Source organism: Bombyx mori, chromosome 15 (assembly GCF_030269925.1).
Source record: "Bombyx mori chromosome 15, ASM3026992v2".
Lineage (NCBI taxonomy): Eukaryota > Metazoa > Arthropoda > Insecta > Lepidoptera > Bombycidae > Bombyx > Bombyx mori.
The window spans coordinates 12,516,267-12,544,170 of NC_085121.1; the positions used below are offsets into that span (position 1 = coordinate 12,516,267).

Sequence of the window (27,904 nt, forward strand, 5' to 3'; positions counted from 1 at the left end):
TGCATATTTCTGCCGCGAAGCAGTAATGCGTTTCAGTTCGGTTGGGGCAGCCGTTATACTGTTAAAATTGAGACCTTAGGACGACTCATGTCTCAAGGTAGGTGGCGGCATTTAAGTTGTAGATGTCTATAGCTGCGATAACCACTTAGGACCAGGCGGGTCGTGAGCTCGTCCACTCAACTAAGCAATAAAAAAAATCTAACAAAATATCCAAACGTAAATACGAAAACAACATTTCAAAACCTTTAAAATCTGTATTTAAATAATTTTTTTATACAATATTATTATGGACAGTAAGATTGAATTATTTCTTTTGATTGAATGACAGGTATGTGAACTTGTCTAAGAAAAATCTTTTTAAAAGTAAAGAGATTTTTCTTTACATAAATTTTCCACGTCTACGATAGAAATTAAACTAGAGAGGTACCTTTTTTTTATTGCTTAGATAGGTGGATGAGCTCACAGTCCACCTGATGTTAAGTGGTTACTGGAGCCCATAGACATCCACAACGTAAATGCGCCACCCACCTTGAGATATAAGCTCTTAGGTCTCAAGTAAGTTTCAACGGCTGCCCCACCCTTCAAACTACTGAGTATTTACGAATAGTTATTATAAACAATGTACGGAATGAGATCAAAATGATAATTCCACAACGCGTAAAGTCTTAACATATTAAATTAATGCAATTTATTATCTACGTTATTCCGAAAAACAAGTGCGTGGTTTACGTTGTATAAATATTTACATTTATTTAAATTTACTTTGCAGAGATCGATCCCAATGTCTCTGGATTCACGTTGCCCATAACCGCGTTCATCCATCAACTGATTTAAAAAACAATAACGATATAATGAAGCTTTGATGTCTCAAACGAATCTTAAATACAAATAAGAAACTATCTTTTTCCCGACGAGAATAAACAGGGATTCTGAATCGATAATGCTAAATCGATAATAATATATTTTACTCGGCATCTCAGCGTATCATTCGAAGTATCAAATAGTATGTTAATTCCAAATTGCTTTTTATATAAAACCAGCTGACCCGGCAGACTTCGTAGTGCCTCAATCGATAAATAAAAGACCTAAACTTTTGTATAAAATATACTTAAAGCAAACAAAAAGAATCCGTCCGACGGGGGACAGATCAAAGGAAAAACAAAATTGTTATTTTTATTTAATTCCGAGCATTATTATATTTATCTACTTTTTAAACCTCCTCTGGCCTTCCACAAATAATTCAAGACCGAAATTAACCAAACTGGCCAGCCGTTCTCGAGTTTTAGCGAGACTAACGAACAGCAATTCATTTTTATATATGCTAGAGGTCCGTCCCGCAGTAGTCGAAATTCGACTATAATTAATTGGAATTGTAAGTTTGTACACTATTATGATTGTATTTTATACTTCTATAATCACAAATTTCGCCAATACTACACTATAAAAAATATTAACAAAGACAAACAATATTTAATTTCAATTTGACAACAGACGTCAAGAACAAAAGTTTGACAATAAATAGTTATGCATGCGTGTGTGCGTCAAATACATGGTAAGCAGTGTGTGTAATGTTTTCTTTATTGATTTAATGTATCTTTTATGCATTATTTAAAAAAAATATTAGCATTGTGCACTTCTTCTCTATATTCTCTGTGTGGAAAATTTCATACTCCTCCGTCCGCGCAATTTTCGTAAAAAGGGATACAAAGTTTTTGCTTCACGTATTAATATATAGATAGAATATATGGATTATCAAATTAAAACGAAAGTCTCGGTTAATTTTGTTTCCTGTATGCGTTTAGTTTTTTATTACTCTTGCCCATAATTACAGGTCTGACGATGATCACGCGAGTAAAAGTGCCGCGACAGGTTTCACACGTGCACACTAACCAGTGATTATAGGCACACCTAGCCGTGGTCATGACTGCGTTTCATTAGCTTACAACTTCACATAGATTACGGGAAAGTCGATACAGAAGACCATCACTTACTTTATCGCTACAAAATTTATCCCCTCGGCGATTTTTCCTCAGCGCTATGTTATTTTTTAAATAATATCTCAATTTTTATTCGGTAGTTAGAGTATGTGCGAGATTTATTACTGACTAGCTGTACCCGTCCGCTTCGCTGGGCATTTAAAATTAACATTGGTTATTATTTCTCACCCCCACAAAAATCCTCATCATTAACGCCCCCGCAACTGGTGTAGGGAGTCCAACACTCATATAAATATTAGCCTATCAATTAAGTAGGGGAGACTGGGGATGGTTGTGACATTTTAAATATAAAGCGTCATATCTTTTTATTTATTTGATATTTTTACCTGAGTAAAGGTTTGTTTGGTTGAGTAACTATTCAGTATTTAATTTTTAGTTTGGCTTATGTACTAAATAATTAGAACAGCCATAAATGACCGAATTCTGAGAAAGGAGACCTGTCACTTTCAACCCCGCATCAGGGGCTGATTGTTACACTACATGGGGTAAAATGTTACAAACAAAGGCAAATGTAATTAAACACTTTTTATTAGGAACAATCATCACAGATAGTTGGTTTTCTTCATTAATTATAGTATTACAATGTCTAGGATGCAGTATTTTGCCTTAATAAATTAAAACTTAGAATAAAACAAATTCTTAGCATAACTAAAATCTTTTCTTTATAACTATAAAACTATAAAACAAAATATAGATTCTTTCTCACTAATAAGATTAGAATAATAAACTTATTTATAGAACAAAAACTTACGAGTAATCAACAAAATTCACATTATGTCTCAAAACTAAAAGTAAATGATGCCAGAATATAAAAACAAAATATCATAACTGGGAGGAAAAAAACAGCTTAGTCACTGTAATCTGAATGGTCACTTTCGCAATTTAAACAAACGTATTGTATAATATTTCCTCGGATACATTTCACATGTGACCAATTTTTGCAAACAATACACTCTATCCATTCCTCACCAGCTTTCTTGGGATCAAATGGGTCACAACATATCAGACAAAAATATTCATCTTCTACGATTTCTTCATCAGTTTCATGTAATATCTTCTTCTTAACTACTAACTGTTTTATTTGCTTAATTGTTTTTCTTATTTTCTTCACATTTTGTTTATCTGTCTTCTCGGAACTTGATTTTGACTTTAATCTTTTAGTTAACTTTCCCTTTTTAGATTTAATATCGTTCCTTTTCTCTTGTTCCAAAGCCAAAGCATTTTTTTCCGGTGTATCAGTTAAAATAGCGGATTTGCGAGTTTTCCGAGTTAATTTGCTTTTTCTGGCAGCTGCTTTTGGATAAGGTCGAATATTTGCAGGAGAAAAAGTATTTTCAATGTCTTTAGAACATCCCGCAACTGGGCTGGTATAAATTGACCTATTGGCTTCTGTTATAGGGCTTATTATGGGGCGATGGCAAGAAGGTGAAACTGGAGTTTCTGTCTCTTTATTCTGCGTTGTAACAGGGCAACTTTCAATGTTTGCATTAGGCACTTCGTCGTCTATTGGTCTATCAGTTACAAAAGCCGATAAGAAGTCATCTTCCTGGAATATATCTTTATTAAATGGTGCGATGCCAGTATTTTTAAATCCATTGATAATGTTAGCTGGATTCAATGCTAAGGGTAAAGCTTTATTCACTATAGATGGAATGTCATGAATAGACATTGTTTTCCCTGGATTGTTTCTAAGCCAAGAATCTTGCTGACTGGCACAGTAATTTTTTAATGGACCATAAACCCCCACATCCAAGGGCTGGAGCTTATGTGAGCAGTGTGGTGGAAAGGAGAGTAACACTACATTATTGTCTTTGGCTGTTTCAATGACTTCAATATCCAAATGCGAAGTATGATTGTCTAATAATAAGAGCACAGGATCGGATGGAGATGGTTTCACATTATCTATAAAATGTTTCATAAAAATTTTAAATTCTCGCCCTGTCATCCAGCCACTTGAGTTGCCTGCACCAATTGAACCAGGTGGTCCATCGCGAACAAAATATTCTCTATATTTAATTCGTGGAAAGATGAACATACAAGGCACCGAATTTCCCACTGCATTTACTGCGACGCAGAGAGTCACAAGAGTCCCTCTCTCGGCTGATGTAATTGAACCAACTTGTTTAGAACCCTTTGCAGCTAAAATTTTTCTGGGTTTCAGCACCGTGGTGACACCTGTCTCGTCCACATTCCATATACGTGATGCAGAAAATCTATATCTGTCTAACACGTCAGTCAACTTAGAAAAGAAATTGTCAACATTCGTTTTATTGAATGATGTGGCTCTGCTCAAGCTTGTAGCTTCTGGCGACCGTATAGATAAAGACGGGTTGCGTTTTAAAAACGCTGTCAGCCAATCTACACCTGCCTCTTTATTGTCAAGCCACGATTTTGGTATCGCAATATTGTGCTTTAGTGCGCAATCAAATGCAAGTTGTCTGACGTCTTTTGGAGTTAAGCCGTAATAAATTTGGCTACATTTAATCAAATAACTCACTAAAATTGCTTCCTGTTCACCACTGAATACTTGACGATTCTTCTTGTATCCTATTGTGAGTGATTCTATAGGTATACCCTTCTGTTTTGCATCTTTACTTTTCCTCATATATCTCGTTAGCGACATATGACATAATCCGAAATCTTTTGCGATGCCACGAATTTTTTTTGACTCATCTTCCTCCAATATAACCGCGGCTTGTTCGTAAACATCTTTTGATATTTTGCCACGCTCCGTTTTTCTTTTATATGTCCTCATTCTACAAAAAAAAAACAATAAGTTATATGGTTTACATTATATCAGTTGGAACGAGAAATCAAGGGGCAGGTTGTGACAAGTAACAACCTACCCCGAGCAAATGTAACTTTTAACCCCGACACCAAAATTTATCTTTTGAGGTTAAGTAGTAAAAACACACATCATTATAATAATAAAAACGTATTCCAACGCAAAAAGGAAGCATTAAGACGCAAAAATTACACTACACGCTTCTCTGATTAGTTGAAATACAGGTAATATACCAATAATTACTAAAAATCGAAAATGTTACAAACCTGTGGTTTTATTGGCGACGCACACGTACTCCTGTCACAACAACTCTGGCGCTACTAGCTCTCGCATTGAGTGAGCCAGTAGTGGCAACGTCATTTTTCTCTTTCTAGCATTACTATATCGTTTTCTGTTTCGCCACCAGCGCCACTGTAACTACTTACCCCTGTCACAACCAGCCCCGGTCTCCCCTACATGTATTTTCTTCATGGATACCCAGTTTCAAGTCAATCGGATGCATGGTTCAGTAGTTATAACGGAACATCCGTAAAAACCACTGTAGATTTACATATTAGTATAGATTTCGATAAATGACGATAACAGCTCACCGTGTTCTGTGTGCCTGTCTCTCTTCGAAGGCAAGAAAAACAATTGAAATTGGATATACCCATACATTTTATTGCGACATTATAATTCGGCACAATACATACATATAATTACATACTTGTGATATCATAATTCATTTTGATTTTACATGCGTCTTATATAAAGAGGATTGTCTTCGTGTCGGGACAATACTCGCAGACTTCGTTGCACAAGCACAAGATACGGAGACAAAGATCAGCATTAGATGACGGTAGCAAGGCGGCCGTTCCCGGAATCTATTCTATCTATCTATTTAAAGCCAAGTTGGAATAATAATGGTGATGGATATAGCAACACCTCCAATGCTGCATTGTATATTTTGATATTGGTGCCCCCCTCCCATCGGTGGCAAGACGCAGACTTCAAAAACTTTCGACGCTTCACAAAAATAAACCACGGCTCTACAAAAAAGGATTGAACTACTCAAATTATACATGACATGATTTGAGGGGCGGAAATATTTTTGATTGCATTACCTTTTGTCTCTTAACTAGGCGACCAAAGCTAATGCAGAGGAACATAATGCCTAGCACTAAATGCCTTATGCATTAAGTTTGCTAATGTATCCATATACATAAAGTGTAATAAATAAATAAATATTACTTACTTATTATTTCAATACGCATTTTAAAATTCACTAAAGGTTAAATTTATTTCGAGTAATAAGGTATTTATTACCAGGGTCAAAACAGAAATAAAATTAACGGTACTGTATTAGCGAGCTTCACTTGTGGCAACAACACGCTTCCAAGTAACAAACGCAGATATTTGATATGAATTCAGATTTGTTTTGTAAACATTAAATACTTTAAGGCTTCGGGAAATTGAATTCAAATTTAGCACTTTGTTATTATTCCTGATATTTAAACAGGGTGCAATCAAATAAATAAAAACATAGTTTGAAATTATTCTTCTTTATTCTTTATTGTACACACACTTAATAAAATACAATAATTGCGAAAGCTTATAAAATAGCGAGCTTAACTCAACAATTGAGTTATCTACCAGCTAACCGTTTTTCCAATTTTTCTTTTTTTTTATTTTTTTTATTGATTTTCCTTGCTTATTTATTGATGTGAGCACAATTGTTTAAAATTGTTTAAATAAAGTCATATATTTTTTAAACATCAATTTTCAAATCGAACAATATTACATAAAGTATTCTATTGTTAAACATCGCATTCAATCGAGTTGATAAGTAAAAGTATGTTTGAGCAAAATTTAGAAATCGTAATAGTCAATGACTTCGAATATGACCGGAGGAAAGTGAAAATGTATGCAAATGCGCGATATGGTGGCCCGGACGTACCGCAACGGCGTCTACTGCTTGCAACAAAATGTTACTGTCTAATCATTCACTCTACAACAAGGTAACGGGTTTAATGACGGAAATTAATACAAACTAGTGGTCCCGCAGTAGTCGAAATTCGACTATAATTAATTGGAATTGTAAGTTTGTACACTGTTATGATTGTATTTTATACTTCTATAATCACAAATTTCGCCAAGACTACACTATAAAAAATATTAACATTAACAAACCATAATCTATTCTCAATTTGACAACAGACGTCAAGAAGAAAAGTTTGACAATAAATAGGAATTAATACCTGTGACCTTGCTTGTTCACGAAGCCCGCTATAGAAAGCAGAGTATTAAATACACTTGACATTGGCGAAATCTAAAAGGAAACGCCATAAACCTAAAAGATAGATAGATAAATAGTATGCATGCGTGTTTGCGTCAAATACATGGTATGTAGTGTGTGTAATGTTTTCATTATTGATTTAATGTATATTTTATGCATTATTTTAAAAAAAAATTAGCATCGTGCACTTCTCTATATTCTCTATAAGTGTGGAAAATTTCATACTCCTCCGTCCGCGCAATTTTCGTAAAAAGGGATACAAAGTTTTTGCTTCACGTATTAATATATAGAAGATGTATCATTACAAAAACAGTTCCACGATTAAATCTCGTTCTTAACTTATACATTCTATAATCGAAAATGTTGTAATAACATTTTTACAACTTTCAATTTTTCCTTTACGTACCATTTGTGGTGTCATTTATTTACTGGTTACAGAATTTATCACTAAACGAAGTACGCGCTGTTTACAAGATTATTTTTTTTACCTATCATTTTCAAATCTCATAAGTCTTCCATGCCAGGCGAACTTCTATTAAACAGAAGACGCGGGTGCCCGAACCTAGGTAGAGTTGCAATTACTATTTTAAACAGTTTGTAGAATTAAACTTCTGTAGTCTTCCCGCAAATTCCAGCTATGCACACAGACTGACCATGAGACGAATATCTTAACAATCCATGGATTCACCGTGCGGGTGCGGGGCTATCGTGTTGCTGAGAGAGGAATTTGGGGAATGCCAGTGGCAAGGCCAGAACGTTGCGACCATTAGGTACGTTCGTAACTTCATCTCGTTTAAGAGCATTAAAAATTCAATTAAGCATGTATCCTGTTTCGTTTTGGATTCTTACCCTAGCGTGTAGGTGAGCTCTCGGGGCTCAAACCGGAAATGTTGCTAGCACTGGCCCTAGCAAGAGCAGTGCTCCGCAGAATCTACCACCGGATCGGAAACGCGATCCACTGAGAAGATCCGGCGAGAAACTCAGTGAGCTGTGTCTGTCGGTTAATTTACTCGTCAAGCCCTTCGTTGCAACTGAACTCGCAAGCGACGTGTTTGGCGAGGACGGTGACCGGGTAAGATGATCGTAGTCGATATCATTAAAATATTTTTTATTTATTTTATTACTATTTAAATTTTTTTTATTACTAAAATATGCTATATACTTTTGTATAAAATAAACTTAAAACAAACTAAAGGAATCCGTCCGACGGGGGACACATCGAAGGAAAAACAAAATTGCTATTTTTATTTAATTACGAGCATTTTCATATTTATCTACCTTTTAAACCTTCTCTGGACGTCCACAAATAATTCAAGACCAAAATTAGCCAAATCGGTCCAGCCGCTCTCGAGCTTTAGCGAGACTAACGAACAGCAATTCATTTTTATATAGATAAGACGTTAAAGAGTAAATTGATTAAAACATAAATGGAACCACATGAGAAACACCAGCTTTAAAATAATAAAGATGATCCAAACAATCATGAAAATCGGTTCATCTAGAAAAAAAGTGTAAGGTATTTAACACACATAAAAACACCTACGTTTATTGATTATTGAATATGTTTTCGTTCTAACAATCAATCTATAGTAAGATTGATTAAAAAACTATTTAACCATTGAACTTTCCTGGCTGATTTGGGCTATCGAAATATTCCCGATCAAATTGAATACGGTAAATTACATTAAATAAATTCTGCTGTAGACGTTAATATTGAACAAGTTTAATGTCCTTTGACTAATGGCAGAATAGTACAAAGGAGTAAACTTTATCACCCACTAAATCACTAGTGTAATGATTTTATGATTTTACTCATACAAAGTAAAGTACCGTTTTTTTCTGCTGTGTTCTTTCAAACTAGAACTAAAATGAGATCTAATTATTCTCTTCGGTTTTCGGGACTCGTAGACGCAATTAAAAATACTTTTACGGTTTAATGTCGCTTTTTTTCTAATATGTACCTAATACGTAATACGTACGTACTGTTATACGGAATTGAAAAAATAAATAAAGGATCGTAACTGCTGATGCTATTCGGGAAAGGTGATGATGAAAGGAAAGCTAGGAACCAGAGGGTATCATAACAGTAGCTAATACGTATATCTAATACGAAGACGTATTGAAACAATAATAAAACTATGTCATGTCTCAAATTGGGCAAGAAATTAACTTAACAATAGTTGAGCTGTAGGTTACTCTATCCAAAATAAAAGTGAATCTCAAATAAATATTTTAAACTATTAAAAAAACGCTTTTGTAGAAAATCCAACTAAAAAATATAAAATAAATTTTAATGAATTTCAATTAAAAATAGTGTAAGAAAAAAATATTTTATTGTAAAAAAAGCGTGGGGTGCTTTACAGGATTTTTAATATTCAATTGTCATCGGTCCTTAATAAGTATGCCAAATTTTGAGGGGTCAAAATCATGTTCAAAGATTTCGTTACAAACATACATACATACGTCTGAAGCTAATAAAAGCGTATTAAAAAAAACAAATCCAAAGAAATAAATGTCATCGCCGTTGTTGCGTGGTCGGCGCCGAACGTTATTCGGTAATCAAATGTCAAGAACGTTTGCCACCCTTGCGGGGGTGTGGCGATCACTGACCTCGGAACAATGAAAAAAAAACTCGAGGACCGAGGGTTTTATTATGATGTAATTTAACCATTACATAACGTAACAAAAGCTTAGTTTACTCGTTGGCGACTCTAGACAATTTTAGGGAAAACAACACAGGCAAAACATCTGTCATATATTGGATGTTTTGGTCAGTAGATCAATCAATACGCAGAATAATTGTTAACAAGCTCATTTAGTTTTTAAGAGCGATTTATAATTTACTAATGTTTATTTTCGCGCACCTTCTCAACATTATTCTATTATTTAAATGCACTATTACAATATTATTGAAACTTCAAACTAATGTTTTGGTGTCTAATGCACCTTCTTCTTCTTATTATTATTATTTGTAGGTATCGCTCTTGACAGAGTGGTTGTGATTATCACTTCAGGTGTTGGTGGTGAGCTTCACAATAATGGCCCGAAAAATCGAATAATGCCACATGAACCGTGAGTTTGTTCTATTCGTCTAAAAAATATGAATCAATCTTTGTATGCCAGTTTTGCTTCGTATAAAAAAAATTTGACAGCATCTGACAAACTGTGGTGACACATCTGTCGTATATTCTACCAAGCAAAGCATTTATGTTACATCCAAATGAATTATAATTAAATTGCGTATTTGGAAATTTGGAAAACATATAAGAATGCGACATTACAATTATCTGATTGTTCAAAAAACTAAATGAATTACTCAAAATCAATTCATCTTTATGCTGTAGACGATTTAACTCAGTTAAAATTACTGTCTTGATTTAAAATTTACGAGTGAACAATTAATTTGACTAACGATATTTGCGATACCCTAGATGCATGGTTTGGTTTGACATGGTTAATAATGTCCAATCTACCCAAAATTCCTTGCACTCAAAGCGACTGGAAAACGATCGACATTTTTATATTCAACAACGGACAAGAATTTACGCCACCCAGAAAATATCACCTCCAAAGCGAGGAGCTAAACTGGTGGAACACTACGTTGAAGTCTTTAGCTAAATCACAGTATGGATCTTTGTAAGTAAAACTAGTTTAATCTAAATTTAGAATATGTATTGACGAAATAGAAGTAGTCAATTATAATAATTTCTAAACTTTAAAGTGTGAGTAAGATTAAATAAAAGAACATATAAGCTATAGCTATAGCTATATTGTTACATAGCACTCTAGGAGAATAATAGCATTGAACGAGAATGAGAAGATGATGTTACTGAGCAACTTTACTGTTCCGGGTCTTAAATCCCAAAGAATAAATTTTTCTAAGGAACTACGTAACCCACATGAGTTCAAATTTAGCTTCTTTCGGTTTTAAAATAACATTATGTAATAGTAATTCATTGTTGTAACTTTTCATATCATATTATTATAGATATTCAATGATTGATTTGTATACGGTACAAGGCGTGAAAATAGAAAACCCCCTACGACTATCCAACGGAGCTGCTTATGTTGCTGTGAAGCCCAAAGACTCGTTTGTAAATACCGGTTATGAAAAATATCTAGTTAAAGCTTCGAGGTATGACTTTCGGAACCAGACTATTTACTGGTAAACCAATGAATTAATAAACGATAGATTCGATTTGTGTGTGTTTTTAGGTCTTGGGAAAAAAGTCAGGCAAGAAAAAATGGTCGTATTGAAAATAAAACAGGTAAAGAACATCAGATTGGCTTTTATAATACATTATTGTCACTATTTAAAAGAAAAGACTGATTAAATGCTTGTTTCTTTACAGAAGATATAGACGTGCTTGTTATTTTTCCAGAAAATAATATTTCTAATGACCTGTGTGAAGAACGGAAAATTGACTCTGTTGAAAACGTAAGTTTTTAATCTCATAGGACCGTACAAAGTTGATATACCCAATATAAAGTTTTGTAAAATTGTAGGTCAAAATAATAAATGATAGTAAATACACAACAAAGGTTTATCTAAATAACTTAAAAAATGGAACCAATACAGGGAAACCAAATCAGAATAAAATAATAATGAAGTTAAAACGGGCAAATCCAGCATCACGTTTATTAGCTAAAAATAACAGTGTAAATAACAAAAGAGATGTTTTAAATATATTGAAAAGAAACTCTAAGTTACCCATACAATCCTTTGAAAGGGGGTTCATACTGGCTAATTGTAATAAGAATCAGGTAAACAAATTAAGAGCAATTAAAAACCTCAACAAAAATAAAACTGCTGAAGTACCTCTAATTGACCACATGTCTACTCAAGATAAAACTACATCTACAACTCAATTAATGAATATTAGTAACAAGAGCTTGATGACAGACGACAATTTAGCAAATGAAGAATATAACATTGGAAAAGACAAATCACAAAATTTTAACAACAATAAAAACATCCAAATACCATCTGGACTTGAAATCGATAAAGAAGAAAATGTTGAACACCGTGGAAAAACAATGGCAAAATCTAACAGCTTAGATACATCGAACGGCCAATCGTATAAAGAAGCTATCACAGATCTTAAAGTGGCATCTACTAGTCTTATTCTCAGAAAGCCCGACATTCCTAATCACAAATCTAGTATAGAGAGTGTTAATGCAGATTACAAGCCAAATATTGAGTATGTAACTTACGACCCTAGAGTCAATTTGGAGCCCCTTCAACGTAAATGTTTATCGAACAATCCAACAGCAGTTATAGAGCAAGGTTCCCAAACTAATCTGAATGCAATTATTTTTCAAGACACACCGAAAGCTAATATGAATGTTGAAAAAGTATTAACAGAACATAATTCCCATTTTGTTGTTTGTGAATATATCCTTGCTGTTCCACAGAACTCGAATGCTTGCTTTTGTGGCAATAACAAGAAGTATATTATTCTATTGCCGAGGAATAAGTAATGAAATATAAATTTTTTTCAACTTACTAAAATTATATTTCATATCCATTTCAATTTGTCGAAACAAACCATCGATTTTTCTTTTTACAGAAATTTTACTGAATGTCAATCTAACATCTATGAAGAATCTCAACAAACTATGCCAGCCAAAAACTCAGTACAAAATTTAAATGATCTTAAAAATAATGAAACAAGCATACATCAAATAAACATTACTGAGCCCAAAAATGAAGATATACCTACAGAAGATACACAAGTGATCAAACAGAATAACAAATCATCTGTACCTATTAATAATGAAATACATTTTAAGGATACAACCATGACCGACAAACATATTTTTCAAAATCCTTTAAGTATATGTACACAAACTCAATGGTGTGGTGTATTGGTATGTTCAATGATAATTAATTTACAGTTAAATAATTACAGTGACTAGGATTTCGGAATATAAGTAAACACTAATGAATAAAATTGAAACAACCTGTGGATTATATTTAAAATAATTTGAATACAGAGAGTGAAACAAACCTCCCATTACACAGAGGTTCAAACCATCTGAGAAACTATTGTTTTTGTAAATCCGAATAGTCAAACGCTCCAAACCGACATCATTCTAATCTTATTTGGTGTTGAAGTTTTTTTTTGCCTACTTAAGCTGGTGGTCTTGAGAGACCATTTCAGCGTAACCTTAACTAGTAGGTGAGCTCACGGGGCCCAAACCGGGAGCGTTGGTAACACTGGTCCTAGCAAGAACAGTGCTTCGCAGAATCTACCACCGGATCGGAAACGCGACCCACTGAGAAGATCCGGCGAGAAACTCAGTGGGCATGTGTCTGTGGGTTAGTTTACTCGCCGAGCCCTTCGTCGCAACCGACGGGTTCGACGAGAACGATGACCGGTGCTGAAGCTTGTAGTGGGTCTGTATAGGTAGGTAACGGCAATCTGCCTTCAAGTAAATTCAAAGGTTGACTTAGTATCTCAAACTTAATTAGAAACAACAACCTTATTTCTGTTACTTTGTTCAAGATGGACTAGAGCAAAGTTGTCTATGAGCCTGTTTGTCCATTTATATCCTAAAAAATCATCAAGGATAATTAATTGATTTTAACCTATTTTCTTTTGTAGTTGGAATCTAAATGTCACGAAGACGGACGATATTCATTACATTTTCCTGCTTTGGACATTATAAAGCGCTTTACAAATAAAACATAATATTTTGTAATAATTTGTCATTAGAGAATTAAAATGAGGATAATATATATTGGTATGGCTATAAAAGAAGCACTACTGAATGTAAAAAGTTGGTCTTCTTCATACATTTTCAGTTTTTTGGCAAGTAATATTTGACATTTATGGCTCAAATAACGGGTTTGTGCCTTTGTTATGTGTTTCAGAGTCGAAACAGGCATCTCCTGCAGTACCTGGAATGAAATGTGGAATTGGTAAGAAATTATGACGTAGGCACTTCTGAAGAATTAAATGTTTGGTGAAATGAATAAGAAACTTTATTGCTGATACAAAGTCAACTGACTGTTTTGAAGTCATCGTGGCTTAAAATTTAATACGCCCAGTTTACTCATATCGAGCGATGAACCATGTCGGTGTTCAAATCCCGCAGGCAGATACCGATTTTTTAAAAAATTGAAATATGTGCTTTTGTCATCTTCACGAATGAATTCCAAAATTAATATGTAACATCATGCAATAAAATCAAAGTGGCAAAAATTACAATTTGCGTAAATACTATACATAGTATGTGATTCAGTCTTCGAGCTAGTCTCAAGGGAACAACAGAATTTACGTTGTGACGTCATATGCAATAACAAATTACCACCAGGTTGGCCGTGAGCTCTCCTGACCAGCGACGAGAAAAAAAATAGAAACCATTGGTGATCTCTCGTCATTTTCCATCGTTACATGATTGACGATGTCGATGGTTAAGTGTACTAATGATTTCTCAGTTCGGTCGTATTCAACTTACGTGCGGTGTGAAACCAGACATCGCCTTAGGTTTTATCGCACTAAAATCCGTCCCGTCGAGCTCCATCAACAGCAATCCTAAATGAGACACATCACGGGCGCCCCAGCTAAACGATTTACCATACACCTGTACAAAATTTACGAGTGTCTAAAATTACATATTACTTGAATTTAACCAGGCGCTTTTATATGTATATGTCATAGAGTTAGTAGGTACTTATTAACTCCATGGTATATGTTGAATAGTTACATACCAACTTTCCTTTGATATTTTTTTGACAAAGCAAAATAAGATCGAACCGTCCGTATTAGGAAGCTTAGCTTTTTTGTGGCTTTCATGTATGGGCATCAGCAAACTCCTTGAAGAAATGTCAACTGTGTAAAGATATCTCAAGTCGGAAGGCCTGATGGTACAAGGCAACATCAACGTACACAGTGGTACCAGGTAGTTCGATTTCGGCTGTGGATCTTTTTTAATGGCTTTGGTAGACAGACGAGCTTACGACCGCCTGATAGGGAGTGTTTACCGTCACTCATGGACGTCAGCAATCCCAGGGGCACAGCAAAATCGCTGCCTGCCGCCGAGTACTGAGACATCAAATACTGATGATAAACAATAATTCGGCGGGGTAATCTCAAAAAAGAATATTTATGTAGTACATACGGTATAGAACACGGAACTAAACAACTGAATTTCTCGCCGGATCTTCTCAGTGTGCCGCGATTTCGATGCAGAAGTGATGCGAAGCACTGCTCTTGCTAGAGCCAGTGTTAACAATTTTCTCATTTTTGAGCCCATGAGCTCATCTGCCGATCCGCGCGAAATTGGGAGAGCCCCTTAGACTACCAATAATTAGGTAGAAAAAAAACCAACTCAAGTCTCTCTTTTTGTTCCTACCTATGCTGATAGCCTTGACAGCCTGGCCACGGGACATTCGCCGATACGAATATTCGCGCGGTGCGAACGGCGAAGCGTCTAGCGACTAAAACAAGCGCATAGAAATGTACCTAACAAGCCACGCGCACCGGCGACCGGCGAAGCGACCGGCGAAATGTACCGAGCGAATCGCGCGATGCGGCGGGCGAGCAAAACAAATGCATGAATACGGACGGCGCGAGCCACGGAGTCGAGCGGTAGTCGCGGCGAATAGTGCAGTGATTAAATGAGTTTAGTTGTTTTCGCCGCGAAAAATTAACGCCGAATTTTTTTTATTTTTTATTTATTTTTTTATTTATATTTTTAAAGTCGTCGTGGCCTAACGGACGTCCGGTGCAATCGTGTTGAGCGATGTACCGGTGTTCGAATATCAGGCGGGTACCAATTTTTGTAATGAAATACGTACTCAACAAATGTTCACGATTGATTTCCACGGTGAAGGAATAACATCGTGTAATAAAAATGAAATCCTCAAAATTATAATTTGCGTAATTACTGGTGGTAGGACCTCTTGTGAGTCCACACGGGTCGGTACTACCACCCTGCCTATTTCTGCCGTGAAGTAGTAATGCGTTTCAGTTTGAAGGGTGAGGCAGCCATTATAACTAGGAGTGGGTGATATAAATCGTATATAGATTCAATATCTATATATCGCAGCAATATCGTTGAATCCGATATCGCCCCGCACGAAATCTATATATCGATATCAGCCGATACACGATATTGCTCGATGTGATGCGCATCGCCATATCGGACCGATTCGTGAATCGAAATCTATATTTCGATATCAGCCGATACACGATATTGCTCGATGTGATGCGCATCGGCATATCGTACCGATTCGTTAATATCAGCAATATTCGTTTGGTTCGTATCGAATCGGCCAGAGTGAGTGAGCGCACGATAGGGATATCATGTGATGAATGAAACAGAAACAGGCATTATCCATACAATTGTAAACCTTATATTTAAGTCCATATGTCTGTAGATTATTCTTAGCGTATCAGCAGGATACAATTTAGGAAAGAAGTTTCAACTTTCGACCCTAACTTGAATGCAGTATAGCCTATTTGCATCGTTGAATTTAATTTCACGCGCTTTGACCTTGAACTAGAATTTTTGGACAAGTGTTTATAAATACTTAAAAGTTTTTTGTGTTTGATTTTTAAAGTACACATTTTTCTATTTTTAGTTGAATCCAAATAATTGAGTTTATTTCTTGTGTTTGTATTAAACTTTTGAAATCTACACTCTTTTGGTATATTTTGTAATTTTAAATTAAGACATAAAATACTAAAAACTGAAAATAATGTAGCCAGTCCTAAGCCTGGTAAAAGCATGAAGGAAAGTTTTTTTGATATTTTTATTTTCATGTTCTTTTTGTTACTTTAAGATCATATTATAAATTGATATCAGAAAACCAACCGTATAACGTTGACTTAAATCTATATCTACTACGATATTATATCAGCGTATCGTTTCAAATCTCAAATATCATGAATCGAGAAAATCTACTAGCATCCATCAATATATAGATTCAGAAAATATATAGATTCAATATCCGATATTGATCCTCGATATATAGATACGATTCGATACGAGGCAAAACCGATATTACCCACTCCTAATTATAACTATACTTGAGACCTTAGAACTTATATCTCAAGGTGGGTGGCGCATTTACGTTGTGGATGTCTATGGGCTCCAGTAACCACTTAACACAAGGTGGGCTGTGAGCTCGTCCACCCAGCTAAGCAATAAAAAAAAAATTGCTGAAATACTAGCTAGACCAGCTATTTGGAAGTCTAGCCACCCAAAGTATTTCTCGTACTTCTTGTGGAATTCTCCATCTTTAGGTATACTCCGATTCTTATACAAATCATGTACTTCACAATATTTTCCAAATAATAGGTCCTGAACCAAAAAGCTATTAATTTGTAAGCAATATCGAGATAATTTCGATATTGACATTTCGCTGTCGGACTTCCTTACTAGTCGCGGCGGCGAACGTGAGTACCCGTGGCCTGCAAACGGTGCTGCGCGAATGGTCGCCTCGTCCACCGCTTCGCTGTTCGCACCGCCGATCCCCGTGGCCAGGCCGTGAGAGGCTATTTCAGCTTCTCCTTGACGTGTAGGCGAGCTCACGGGGCACGGAGAAAACCGGAGTGTTGCTAACACTGGCCCTAGCAAGAGCAGTGCCTCGCAGAATCTACCACCGGATCGGAAACGCAACCCATTGAGAAGATCCGGGGAGAAACTCAGTGGGCTGTGTCTATGGGTTAATTTACTCGACGAGCCCTTCGTCGCAAGCGACGGGTTCGGCGAGAACGGTGACCGATGCTTGAGGTACCTAAAGCACCGTTAATGGATCGGGAGGATCCGTAATGACGTGCTTAGGGCGACGTCGACTGTTTACCATTCGGTCCACAGGATCGGGTTTGGATCTGTCAGACAAACCGCTCTCTGCTTCTGAATTTTTAAATCACTTCTTAAAACAACAATCGTAATATTGTTTGTTTCTCACCGTCAATACCTACCTGACTTCTGGTCATCTTTCCCAAGTAAAATCTTTTTTGTAGCGGGTCACACGCTCGTATGTGGGAAAATACCTGATTTTTGTCATCGAACATGTAATACAATCTGATTGATTAATAACGATAATTTTTGTTTCTAAAACCACTTTACATTTCGAAACGCAAGTAAACTTTTATAAAAGTGTAAAAAAAATACGTTTCAGATTAAAATTGTTTGTGTGAAATATTTTTTTTTTTTTTATGATTGAAGGATTACTGGTGGCCCGGAGGCCTTTCCAGTTTCACCAGGACACGTGGGCGAGCAAAGGCTCAGCCAGGAGAGGTGGGATTTGCTAACAGCTACCCGAGCGCCTCCGAAGGAGACCTAACAGCTCAAGAGTAGCTGCTTCGCGAATGAATCTACTACCGGATCGGAATCGCGACCCGCTGAGAAGATCCGGCGAGAAACTCAGCGAGCTGATTCATGGGTTAGGTTGCACGGCGAACTTTTTGTCGAGTTCGACGAGTACGGTTACCGAGGTCCCTAAGCCTGCTTCTAGTGTTAGAGCTGAAGGCGTCTAATGCAAAGGTTATTGGATCTGATGGATCCGTAAGGACGTGTCTAGGGCGTCGACGGTGACTGGCTCCTGCGTGATCAGGATTCGGGGAGTAGTCAACGGCGGCAACGATAAGGCGATTATCATGACGCATAGCCTTATCGAAGTACCGTTCCGACGCTGACTTCATGTATTTCTGGATAGATTCGAGGCCCAGGTCATCGTGTAGGTCAACGTTCCTCACGAACCACGGAGCTCCGACGGCTAACCTGCAAAAGCGGGATTGTAAAGATTGGAGGGTGTCTATGTGTGTGCGGGCCGCGTGAGCGAACACCACACTCGCGTAAGTCATGACGGTCCTAATGCAAGTTTTGTAAAGTGTCACCTTGTTCCGAAGGGACATTTTACTCCGCTTACAGATCATGGGGTAGAGTCTACCGAGAATAAACGCGGCACGGTCACGGACTGATTTTATATGCGGGCGGAATGTCATCGATGCATCCAGGGTAACGCCCAGGTACTTTACCTTCCTGGCCCAGGGTATGGGTTGTCTAAAGAGAGTAATCGGGGGTGGTGTGAATTAATGTGAATCCAAGATTGCTTTCCTGCAGAAAAGGCAGTAAGAAGTACTTACAAGAAGTCCTGCCAGCATATGGTATGCCATTTGTGACGGTGTTATTTTCTTCATCATAGAGATCGTTCGTGAATACAGATTAAATACCTATAACGTATATGACTGTATCCTTAGATACATTGGCACTTGCTATATACGTTTGGTTAATTGAATATACATTGTTAAGGTCAATACTAATTCTTAAATAACGTTGAGAACTAACCTGACTTGATAATTGTAGATATGTAGTTTCTTGTATATTACGCATCAGCGGAAGCGCTATTCCACATAAAAGGTTATTCATTAAGTTCAAATATTTCGGCTTAGTCCAATTTGGGTTCAGTTCTATGTAGCGGTTCGCTATGACTCCGACCTGATCGCAGAACAATTAGATATATAAAAAAAAACGGAAAAAGAATGCTTGATTTATTCAAGATGACAGTCGCCTGTCTACCACCAGGCACAGCCGAAGAATTACCTAACTACATACCTGGAAACATTGCATTCTTCCACATACGGGTTCCAGAGTTTATTTTTACCACGTACCATTCGTCTAGACAAAATCCTTTTAATTTGTTTTTAGTAAGGAAGGATTACTGGTAATCGGGAGGCCTTTCCAGTTTCACCATTTGCTTACAGCTGCCCGAGCGCCTCAGAAGACCTAACGGATCTAGGGCAGCTACTTCACGAATGCATCTACTACAGGATCGGACCAAAATCCTGTGCGGTAGGCAGCAGATTCGTTGTTCCCCTGGTATTCCTGAAGTCCATGAACGACGGTGACTATACACCATCAAGCTAGTCGTGAGCTCGTCCTCTAATTAGAGATTTAAAAGCTGTGTGCTTAGTGCGAGTTTTTCAATGTTCTCGATAGCCTAAAAGTTAGCTCATGTATGGAATGGGATTGTTTGCCTACGTTTGCCGGTAGGGGCACTGTTCCAACTGCTTACAAAATTGGGCTAACACACTATCGAGCACGTTAAACAACTCGCACTAAGCACTGTACTCTTACTTGATGTCTATTAAGATCCAAATGTGTACCGATATAGTACACAATCCTCTCATCGCTTAGGTTCAATTTGGCCATTTCTCGTCCGCTCAAGTGCTTAAACAGCGGTCTGTACAATTCTAAAACGCGATACGAAATAGTCGACGTTGGCCGGTCCTGTTTAACGACATACCAAGTAGCAACGAGTTTTTCGAGCGGTATCTGTAGCATTGCTATTGTTCGCGCCTGAAAAAGTATATGATTTGATATGAAAACTTCTTGCAAACATACCCGATCCTGTGGACCGAATGGTAAACAGTCGACGTCGCCCTAAGCACGTCATTACGGATCCTCCCGATCTATTAACGGTGCTTTTAGGTACCTCAAGCACCGGTCACCGTTCTCGCCGTACCCGTCGCTTGCGACGAAGGGCTCGACGAGTAAATTAACCCATAGACACAGCCCACTGAGTTTCTCGTCGGATCTTCTCAGTAGGTTGCGTTTCCAATCCGGTGGTATATTCTGCGAAGCACTGCTCTTGTTAGGGCCGGTGTTAGCAAGACTCCTGGTTTGAGCCCTGTGAGCTCACCTACTACGGTGAATCTAGAATAACACCTCGAGGTTACTAGGTAGGAAAAAAAAGTCTTACCCCTTACCCACTTCTCAAACACACATTTTGAACTTGAGCTAATTTCTGTCCTTAAATAGTATATTACGCACCAAGGAGCAGATATAAGTTCTAAGGTCTCAAGTATAATTACAATGGCTGCCCCGCCCTTCAAACCGAAATGCATTACTGCTTCACGGCAGAAATAGGCAGGGTGGTGGTAACTACCCGTGCGGACTCACAAGAGACCGATGACTATTTAATATTTGAAACAGTTAGACTTTCGGCAGTCAATACAACAAATTCATTTGAGCGCCTTCTTTTTTTCACTGAGCAAATTGGTAACTGTGTATTTGCCTAGATTAATGTAAATGCACTAAATGCATAATTTATGACACACAATGATACATAAACTAAACAACACGCTTTTATAGAAAACTAAACTAAAAAATAGAAAATTAATTTATTGTCAAAAAGCGTGGGGTGCTTTGATGTTATCCAAATGATAATCTTTCTATTCTTCCTCTTCTCCCTCTTATCTGTCAATAAAATATTTATAACTATTAACACCGTGGACCCCATGCTTTTCTTACAATACAATAAAAATCAAACCCGCAAAAATTATAATTTGCGTAATTACTGGTGGTAAGAGGATCTCTCTTGTACGCACGGGTAAGTACCACCACCCTGCCTATTTCTGCCGTTAAGCAGTAATGCGTTTCGATTTGAAGGGTGGGGCAGCCGTTGTAACTATACTTGAGACCTTAGAACTTATATCTCAAGGTGGGTGGCGCATTTACGTTGTAGATGTATATGGGCTCCAGTAACCACTTAACACTAAGTGTGCTGTGAGCTCATCCATCCATCTAAGCAATAAAAAAAAAAAAAAAAACTAGCTTACACAACCGACTTCTATAAATTCGTTGAGTCATCTACGATTGACGATTTTACTAATTCGAATTTACTAATTTTCCAAGAAACTTTTCCAAATTTTATTTTACTAAAAACCTTCTTCGAATTATTATGTAAATTTAACGATTCCAAGTCCGTACATACAGCCATTCTAAAGTTACTCGCCTACCAATGAACGGCTTATAAAAATGTTTAAATAATTATTTTGCAAATAATACTACTCCGACTCTGACTCACAGAACGGAGCACATAATCTGGAGGCAAACGGTAAATATCGTTGACATTTCCATAGACAAAAATCGCGAAAGCATTCACGGCAGTCTGCATGTAATCGTTTGTGATCTTGAGGAGATTCTGGCCGGCTGGCGTAAAATCAGATGGAGGGAGATGAACCGCACTTCTGTTGAAGAATAATTCGGAGCTGAAACAAGACGATGAACCTTTTAATTTATTTACATTAAATAGCCTTTATATTCAGAATAAATTATAGAAGTCAGTGATTTATATGAAGTTAATGACTTCACTGGTGATAGGGCAATATGCAATACCAAGTTAGTGTGCTTAGTGCGAGTTTTTTAACGTTCTCGATAGCGTAAAAGTTAACTCAAATTTGTACGGAGTTGGAAAGTTTGCTTAAGTTTGCCGCTAAGGACGCTGTTCCAACTGCTTACAAATTTGAGTTAACTTTTACGCTATCGTGAACTTTAAAAAACTGGAACTAAGCACACAGGTGCCAACACCCTGTCTGTTTATACCGTGAAGCAGTGATACGTTTCAGCTTAAAGAGTTTTTCTATATATATATTTTGCTTAGGTGGGTGGACGAGCTCACAGCCCACCCAGTGTTAAGTGGTTACTGGATCCCATAGACATTTACAACGTAAATGTGCCACCCACCTTAAGATATAAGTTCTAAGGTCTCAGTATAGTTACAATGGCTGCCCCACCCTTCAAACCGAAATGCCTTCCTGCTTCACGGCAGAAATGGGCAGGGCGGTGGCACCTACCCGTGCGAACTCACAAGAGGTCCTACCACCAGTAAAAGGTACGTGAGGCTTGGAACGTCCAATGTAGGAGCGCTTACGGTGTTGATGTCTATGGGCTCCACTCCACGGTAACCATTTCACTGCCGATCAGTCAATTCAACAAACAATAAGAAAAATACTCACCGTCTCACTTGGCCCGATGGGTATTGCAATAAGGCATCGTGATGAACTTGTCCATCCGATCCAACTTCTTTCTTCTGGAAGGAGTACCCTTCAGCTGAACATTTAACTTTAGTTTATTGAGAAATGAGAAAACAACTCGTTGTTAGAGTTTTTGTAATTGAGATAAACTTTGATAATCGCTTCCTCGACAGAGGAAAAATGTCGATAAGTAAATATTTTTTTCAACGTGCAGTACCGAGGGAGTATCGCCGTCTTATAATTCAACTGTAAAAGTCTGAGTGAGAATGAGTTTGGGCGGACGCCACCATTCAAGATGCGGTATCAATAAACTTCGTTAATACGAAATTTACAATCGCTTTAAACTTGCGAAAACATAGGTTTTACTTTAACAACTTCATTAATGAAAATTTCATTAAATATTATTATTACTTTAAGACATAAACGTGCTTACAAAAGCTCATAACTTCCCCGAGGCACTACATCCATAATAAACTCAAGCCTTATTAAATCCGAGGCGAGACATAGGTCATAGGCCAAAATAATATATACGCTGAGATTGCTTACGTAATATGTAACCATATATTCATTTAATCTCGTAGACTGAACATAAGTTTTAACATACCTCTTTCTTTCCATTTTTCTCCATAAAGTAAATCCATTATTGTCTTTTCGAATAATTCTAGACTGTCTGTAGTTGAAACAACATAAATTTCATTTTAATGTCGTATAAAAATAAATCATGTAAGTACATAATATTCATTTACATACAACCACCTACCCATTATTCTATTCAGCTTATTGATATTGCAATAAACAATAAAAGATACTATAGTATTTTCATCGGTTGCAGTACTCTTGCGGTTATTTTCTGTTCTAAGTCGTCGTATACAGTGCTATTTCCACCTCGATCTTATTTACTTAAAATCGTTATAACTAAAATGTATTGTTTTTTGGCTTGCATCTGCCCGATTAGCACACATCCCACTTGGTGTTGAGTAGTAATAGAGCTCGCATGTATCACAACACTAAAGCTGACACGGTTCTGGAGACGTGAATACGAAGTATCCTACTTTTTACGCCGGAAAGTTTAACTGACTCGCGGCAGAAATAGGAAGGATGTCGGAATCTACGCGTGAGGACTCACAATACGCTTAATATTACTGCAGATCGCACAAATTACAAATTCAAGTCTGGTTAGTGTTATAGTGTTAGTTTCTAAATTCAAGTTTTACTGGTGGTAGGACCTCTTGTGAGTCCGCGCGGGTGGGTACCACCACCCTGCCTATTTATGCCGTGAAGCAGTAATGAGTTTCGGTTTGAAGAGTGGGGCAGCCGTTGTAACTATACTTGAGACTTTAGAACTTATATCTCAAGATGGGTGGCGCATTTACGTCGTAAATGTCTATGGGCTTCAGTAACCACTTAACACCAGGTGGGCTGTGAGTGTCATCGATCCAGCAATAAAAAAAAAATTCACCTCAGTGTTTTTTCTTCAGTATGTTAATCTTTTGACTGCCCTGTAGGTCACCGGTGCCCTACGCGGCGCACTGAGAAGTAATTACATATATCGATTTCTGTTACAAAGCACTTGGATTACCTCTTTTTTTTTTTCGGTTAGAGGGCCGAACCTCCTACGAGGTCCCCGCGCAAAAGGGGCGCGCGGGGTATGTGAGACTCCACGATCTGCATGGTGTTGTGAGCAGACCGCGGGCCCAAGGATTTTAGGGCCCACCCACTAAACGACTCCCCTGCACTCTTACACCCAACGTCCGATCCCCTCCGAGGTCAGAACCCGGATGAGGTAGGGGGGCTACCGCGGTCAACACTACAACCAGACGGCGCGGCTCACCCCAAGGACGCCCAGCCGACGGAGCTTTCGAGGCGAATCGAAGGCTCTGAAACGTCGGGCGTCTCGGTACGGCAGCCCGTCGGGCCGCCCAGACGGTGCCGCTGGTGTCCCGGGATACCCCGCTGGACCAGAACCAGCCTGCCGGGTCGGGACGCGATACACCGTCGACCGGTCGCTCTATTCACTCCACGGCAGCGCGCTAGAGTGCTGGTAGCGCGCCGCGCGGCCTCACCCCCTCAGGTCGCCCCTTGACCTTCACCGGGGGGAGGCCGCTACCTACAGGGGCCGGGACGTACGGGCGTATTCCCGCCTCCGGCCCCTGGCTCGACGGCGACGGATCGGTGCGGAAAGGTCTTCCCTCTCTTGCTCCGCCGCCTCCTTCTGCGAGATGGTGGACTCGCAGAAGTCGAGCATCGCCTTCCAGGACGCGTCGCTGCCGAGCATCGTAGCCACGACGCGCGGCAGCGAGAGGTCCTCACCTATGACCGCGACGAGGGCGGCGCGTTGCTTGTCAAATCCAGAGCAACGCGCCAATGTATGTTCCGCTGTGTCTTCCTCGTCGCGGTCCGCGCAGTGGTGGCACTGCGCCGTCGGTTCCCTTCCGGCTATCTTAAAGAGGTACCGGCCAAAACACCCATGGCCGGTCAACATCTGCGTCAGCCGGAAGGTGAGGCATCCGCGGTCGCGGCCCACCCAGTCCGCGAGAACCGGGCGGACCGCCTCGACGGTACGGAGGCCGGCCGACGGGTCCGCCAAGCGGCGAGACCACGCCTCCAGCACGGACCGCCGAGAGTGGAGCCTCCGCGCTCGAACTACTCCTTCGCCGGGGCGCCCTTCCCCCCTAGAGCGGAGGTCGCTACGCCACCTGTAATCGGCAGCGAACGCCTCCGCCTCTAGGTCCCAGGGTGGCGCCCCGGCGAGCTAACACGCCGCCTCGAAGGAGACGGTGCGGTAGCCTCGGATGGCCCTGACCGCGATCGCGCGCTGCGGACGTCGCAGCGCAGTCCAGTTCGAGGCCGAGGTACCGAAGACCGGTCACCCCGACCCCGACGCGGACGCCTCCGATCACGAGGTGGGCACCCAGAGGCGGCGCTCGTCCCGGCCCGTGAAAAAGCAGGGCCTGGGTTTTGTCGAGCGCCACCTCGAGTCCCAACCGTCGGATCCTTGTGACGACGTGTGCCACGCCTGCGCACGCCAGACGGGCAGACTCCAGGAAGTCCCTCCCCGGAGCCACGACCAACGTGTCGTCGGCGTAACAGATTACGACACTTGGATTACCTAACTTTAGCTTCTTTTGTTTTCTAGTCTTTGAGGTCTCTTAGAAATAGATTAATTATCAGTATCTTCGGATTTGTCTTTCCTAGAGTCTACAAGACATTCCGGCGCTTCAGTAACAGATATCGATATAGTTATATCAGTGCGCCACGTAGAGCACAGGTTTGAAGGGTGGGGCAGCCGTTGTAACTATACTGGGACCTTAGAACTTATATCTCAAGGTGGGTGGCGCATTTACGTTGTAGATGTCTATGAGCTCCAGTAATCACTTAACACCAGGTCGACTGTGAGCTCGTCCACCTATCTAAGCAATTCAAAAATAAAGTGTCCTATATGACAGTCAAAACGTTAAGAAACTATTTTCACTTAAATTACTGGTGAAAAACCATTTCCTATAAGGTTTTTCTAATGACTGAACATTGAACGCGATTAAGCAATGTCAATACGGTATCCCAATCGCAATTATTGTACTTACATATACTGCGAAACCCACTCGTGCCCCTTGTGAAATAGCCTCTAAATGTCAAAAGCAATGCAACCTACGCATGTTGCAGTAAACAACAAAGCCCTTGACCAATCAAGAAAACAGTTTTATGAAGTCACCAACCACCACAGAAATTATTCGCGAACGTCTCTGACCTTTAGATTTATTCCGATTAAATTTTGCACGGTCTTCGGACGAAACAGTAATGTTAGTTACATTTCGTGTGTTTGTCATACCGAAAATGATTTTTAGCTGCTCTTCATAATGTGCGTTCGGTGAAATTCTTTTGATTTCGTTGCATCGCTTATCTGAAACATGTAATTAAATATCTAAAACTCATAACGCATAAAGTTATGTGCTACGTAATATATACAAAACTTCAATTTGTTTAGTGCTAAAGAATTAAGGATATAACAAAAATTTCTAGATCATTAAAGATTTAATGAAAAACTAGTGGTCCCGCAGTAGTCGAAATTCGACTATAATTAATTGAAATTGTAAGCTTGTGTACACTATTATGATTCTATTTTCAAAGATTATTTCATAAATCACAAATTTCGCCAAGACTACCCTATAGAAAAATATTAATAAAGACAAAAAATATTTAATCTATTCTCAATTTGACCACAGACGTCAAGAACAAAAGCTTGACAATAAATAAATAGTATGCATGCGTGTGTGCGTCAAATACATGGTAGTGTAATGTTTTCGTTATTGATTTAATGTATCTTTTATGCATTATTTAAAAAAAATATGGAAAATTTCATACTCCTCCGTCTTTGCAATTTTCGTAAAAAGGGATACAACGTTTTTGCTTCACTTATTAATATATAGATGAGAACTTTGATAATGTACTGGACTAGTAGCCTGATACAGTACACAGTACATCACAGTAATATTATATATGGATTCAATAAATTTTTCCTAAATTTAAATAAATAAATGTGACGCTTTAATACTGAATTTCGTGATTTTTTCCTTCAAAAGTGATAAATACCCTTAAAGTATAAGTTTTTTTATTTCTAACCGAAGCTATAACGCTAAGAGATGAGTATGAATTCGTGCTTCTTGAAAATTACGAACTTAAAACACTTCAGCTTTTATTTTAGCGGTGAAATTTTCAAAATTACTTCCTTAGCGGCACTTACAATACAAGGGGCTTCCATTATCACAATTTCAAATTTGAAGTCCCAGCGCCTTAGGTTTCGCATTGAGGAATCATGACAAACATTATAATTATATACATATACACAAATTAATATTTGAGACAGCAATAAAGGTTGATGTTCAAAAAACTATCCCAAGAGAATGTCCGTGATTTTTTAGATAGTAAAATATGTGTACAGGCAATCACAGTTTTTAAATAATTAACAGTTAGGGTGCCATAAATGGCAACAATCACAATAAAAACTTTGCTTAACTATTTAACAACATATATGAATTTCTGATATTCAATAAAGTAAATCGTAAGCTAGTAAGAA

General features: G+C 38.3%; 3 protein-coding genes across 12 annotated transcripts; 1 reads left to right on the forward strand and 2 right to left on the reverse strand.

The window, feature by feature from the left end:
* Positions 1 to 2,509: 2,509 nt before the first annotated feature.
* Positions 2,510 to 5,104, reverse strand: LOC101739992 (tigger transposable element-derived protein 6). The gene is made up of 2 exons (XM_004923011.4): positions 5,049 to 5,104; positions 2,510 to 4,753 (listed from the first exon to the last, which is right to left on the reverse strand). The coding sequence occupies exon 2, from the start codon at positions 4,750 to 4,752 to the stop codon at positions 2,845 to 2,847; it is 1,908 nt and encodes a 635-aa protein (XP_004923068.2). The 5' UTR covers position 4,753; positions 5,049 to 5,104; the 3' UTR covers positions 2,510 to 2,844.
* A 5,124-nt stretch (positions 5,105 to 10,228) lies between these two features.
* On the forward strand, positions 10,229 to 14,271 carry LOC101739715 (putative uncharacterized protein DDB_G0286901). Of its 5 annotated transcripts, none has more exons than XM_062672673.1 (8): positions 10,229 to 10,693; positions 11,046 to 11,192; positions 11,273 to 11,325; positions 11,410 to 11,495; positions 11,564 to 12,534; positions 12,628 to 12,928; positions 13,666 to 13,840; positions 13,935 to 14,271. In XM_062672673.1, the coding sequence occupies exons 1-7, from the start codon at positions 10,518 to 10,520 to the stop codon at positions 13,750 to 13,752; spliced, it is 1,821 nt and encodes a 606-aa protein (XP_062528657.1). In that variant the 5' UTR covers positions 10,229 to 10,517; the 3' UTR covers positions 13,753 to 13,840; positions 13,935 to 14,271. The 5 variants fall into 5 exon arrangements, with proteins under 5 accessions (XP_062528657.1, XP_062528658.1, XP_062528659.1 ...); XM_062672674.1 differs by having other exon boundaries at positions 13,666 to 13,804; XM_062672675.1 differs by having other exon boundaries at positions 11,440 to 11,495.
* Positions 13,755 to 27,902, reverse strand: LOC101739572 (uncharacterized). Of its 6 annotated transcripts, XM_062672678.1 has the most exons (10): positions 27,572 to 27,902; positions 26,579 to 26,731; positions 23,438 to 23,503; positions 22,816 to 22,909; positions 21,885 to 22,068; positions 20,153 to 20,374; positions 19,364 to 19,513; positions 17,995 to 18,066; positions 14,522 to 14,647; positions 13,755 to 13,961 (listed from the first exon to the last, which is right to left on the reverse strand). In XM_062672678.1, exons 2-10 carry the CDS (start codon positions 26,655 to 26,657, stop codon positions 13,773 to 13,775), a joined length of 1,182 nt encoding a protein of 393 aa, XP_062528662.1. In that variant the 5' UTR covers positions 26,658 to 26,731; positions 27,572 to 27,902; the 3' UTR covers positions 13,755 to 13,772. The 6 variants fall into 6 exon arrangements, 5 of the variants coding, with proteins under 5 accessions (XP_062528662.1, XP_021209014.1, XP_004922974.3 ...); XM_021353339.3 differs by lacking the exon at positions 27,572 to 27,902 and having other exon boundaries at positions 22,816 to 22,889; positions 26,579 to 27,001; XM_004922917.4 differs by lacking the exon at positions 27,572 to 27,902 and having other exon boundaries at positions 26,579 to 27,001.
* Positions 27,903 to 27,904: the final 2 nt, after the last annotated feature.

Bases quoted from the DNA above. Each gene is read 5' to 3' on its own strand.
- LOC101739992 (XM_004923011.4), bottom strand. From the start codon at position 4,752: ATGAGGACATATAAAAGAAAAACGGAGCGTGGCAAAATATCAAAAGAT.
- LOC101739715 (XM_062672673.1), top strand. From the start codon at position 10,518: ATGTCCAATCTACCCAAAATTCCTTGCACTCAAAGCGACTGGAAAACG. The intron at 10,694-11,045 runs GTAAGTAAAACT...ATATTATTATAG, and splicing joins AAATCACAGTATGGATCTTT to ATATTCAATGATTGATTTGT. The intron at 12,929-13,665 runs GTATGTTCAATG...TTTCTTTTGTAG, and splicing joins CTCAATGGTGTGGTGTATTG to TTGGAATCTAAATGTCACGA.
- LOC101739572 (XM_062672678.1), bottom strand. From the start codon at position 26,657: ATGACAAACACACGAAATGTAACTAACATTACTGTTTCGTCCGAAGAC. The intron at 22,910-23,437 runs GTATGTTAAAAC...TTAAATGTTCAG, and splicing joins AGAAAAATGGAAAGAAAGAG to CTGAAGGGTACTCCTTCCAG. The intron at 18,067-19,363 runs GTTAGTTCTCAA...GACAAAAATCAG, and splicing joins ATCTACAATTATCAAGTCAG to GTATTTTCCCACATACGAGC.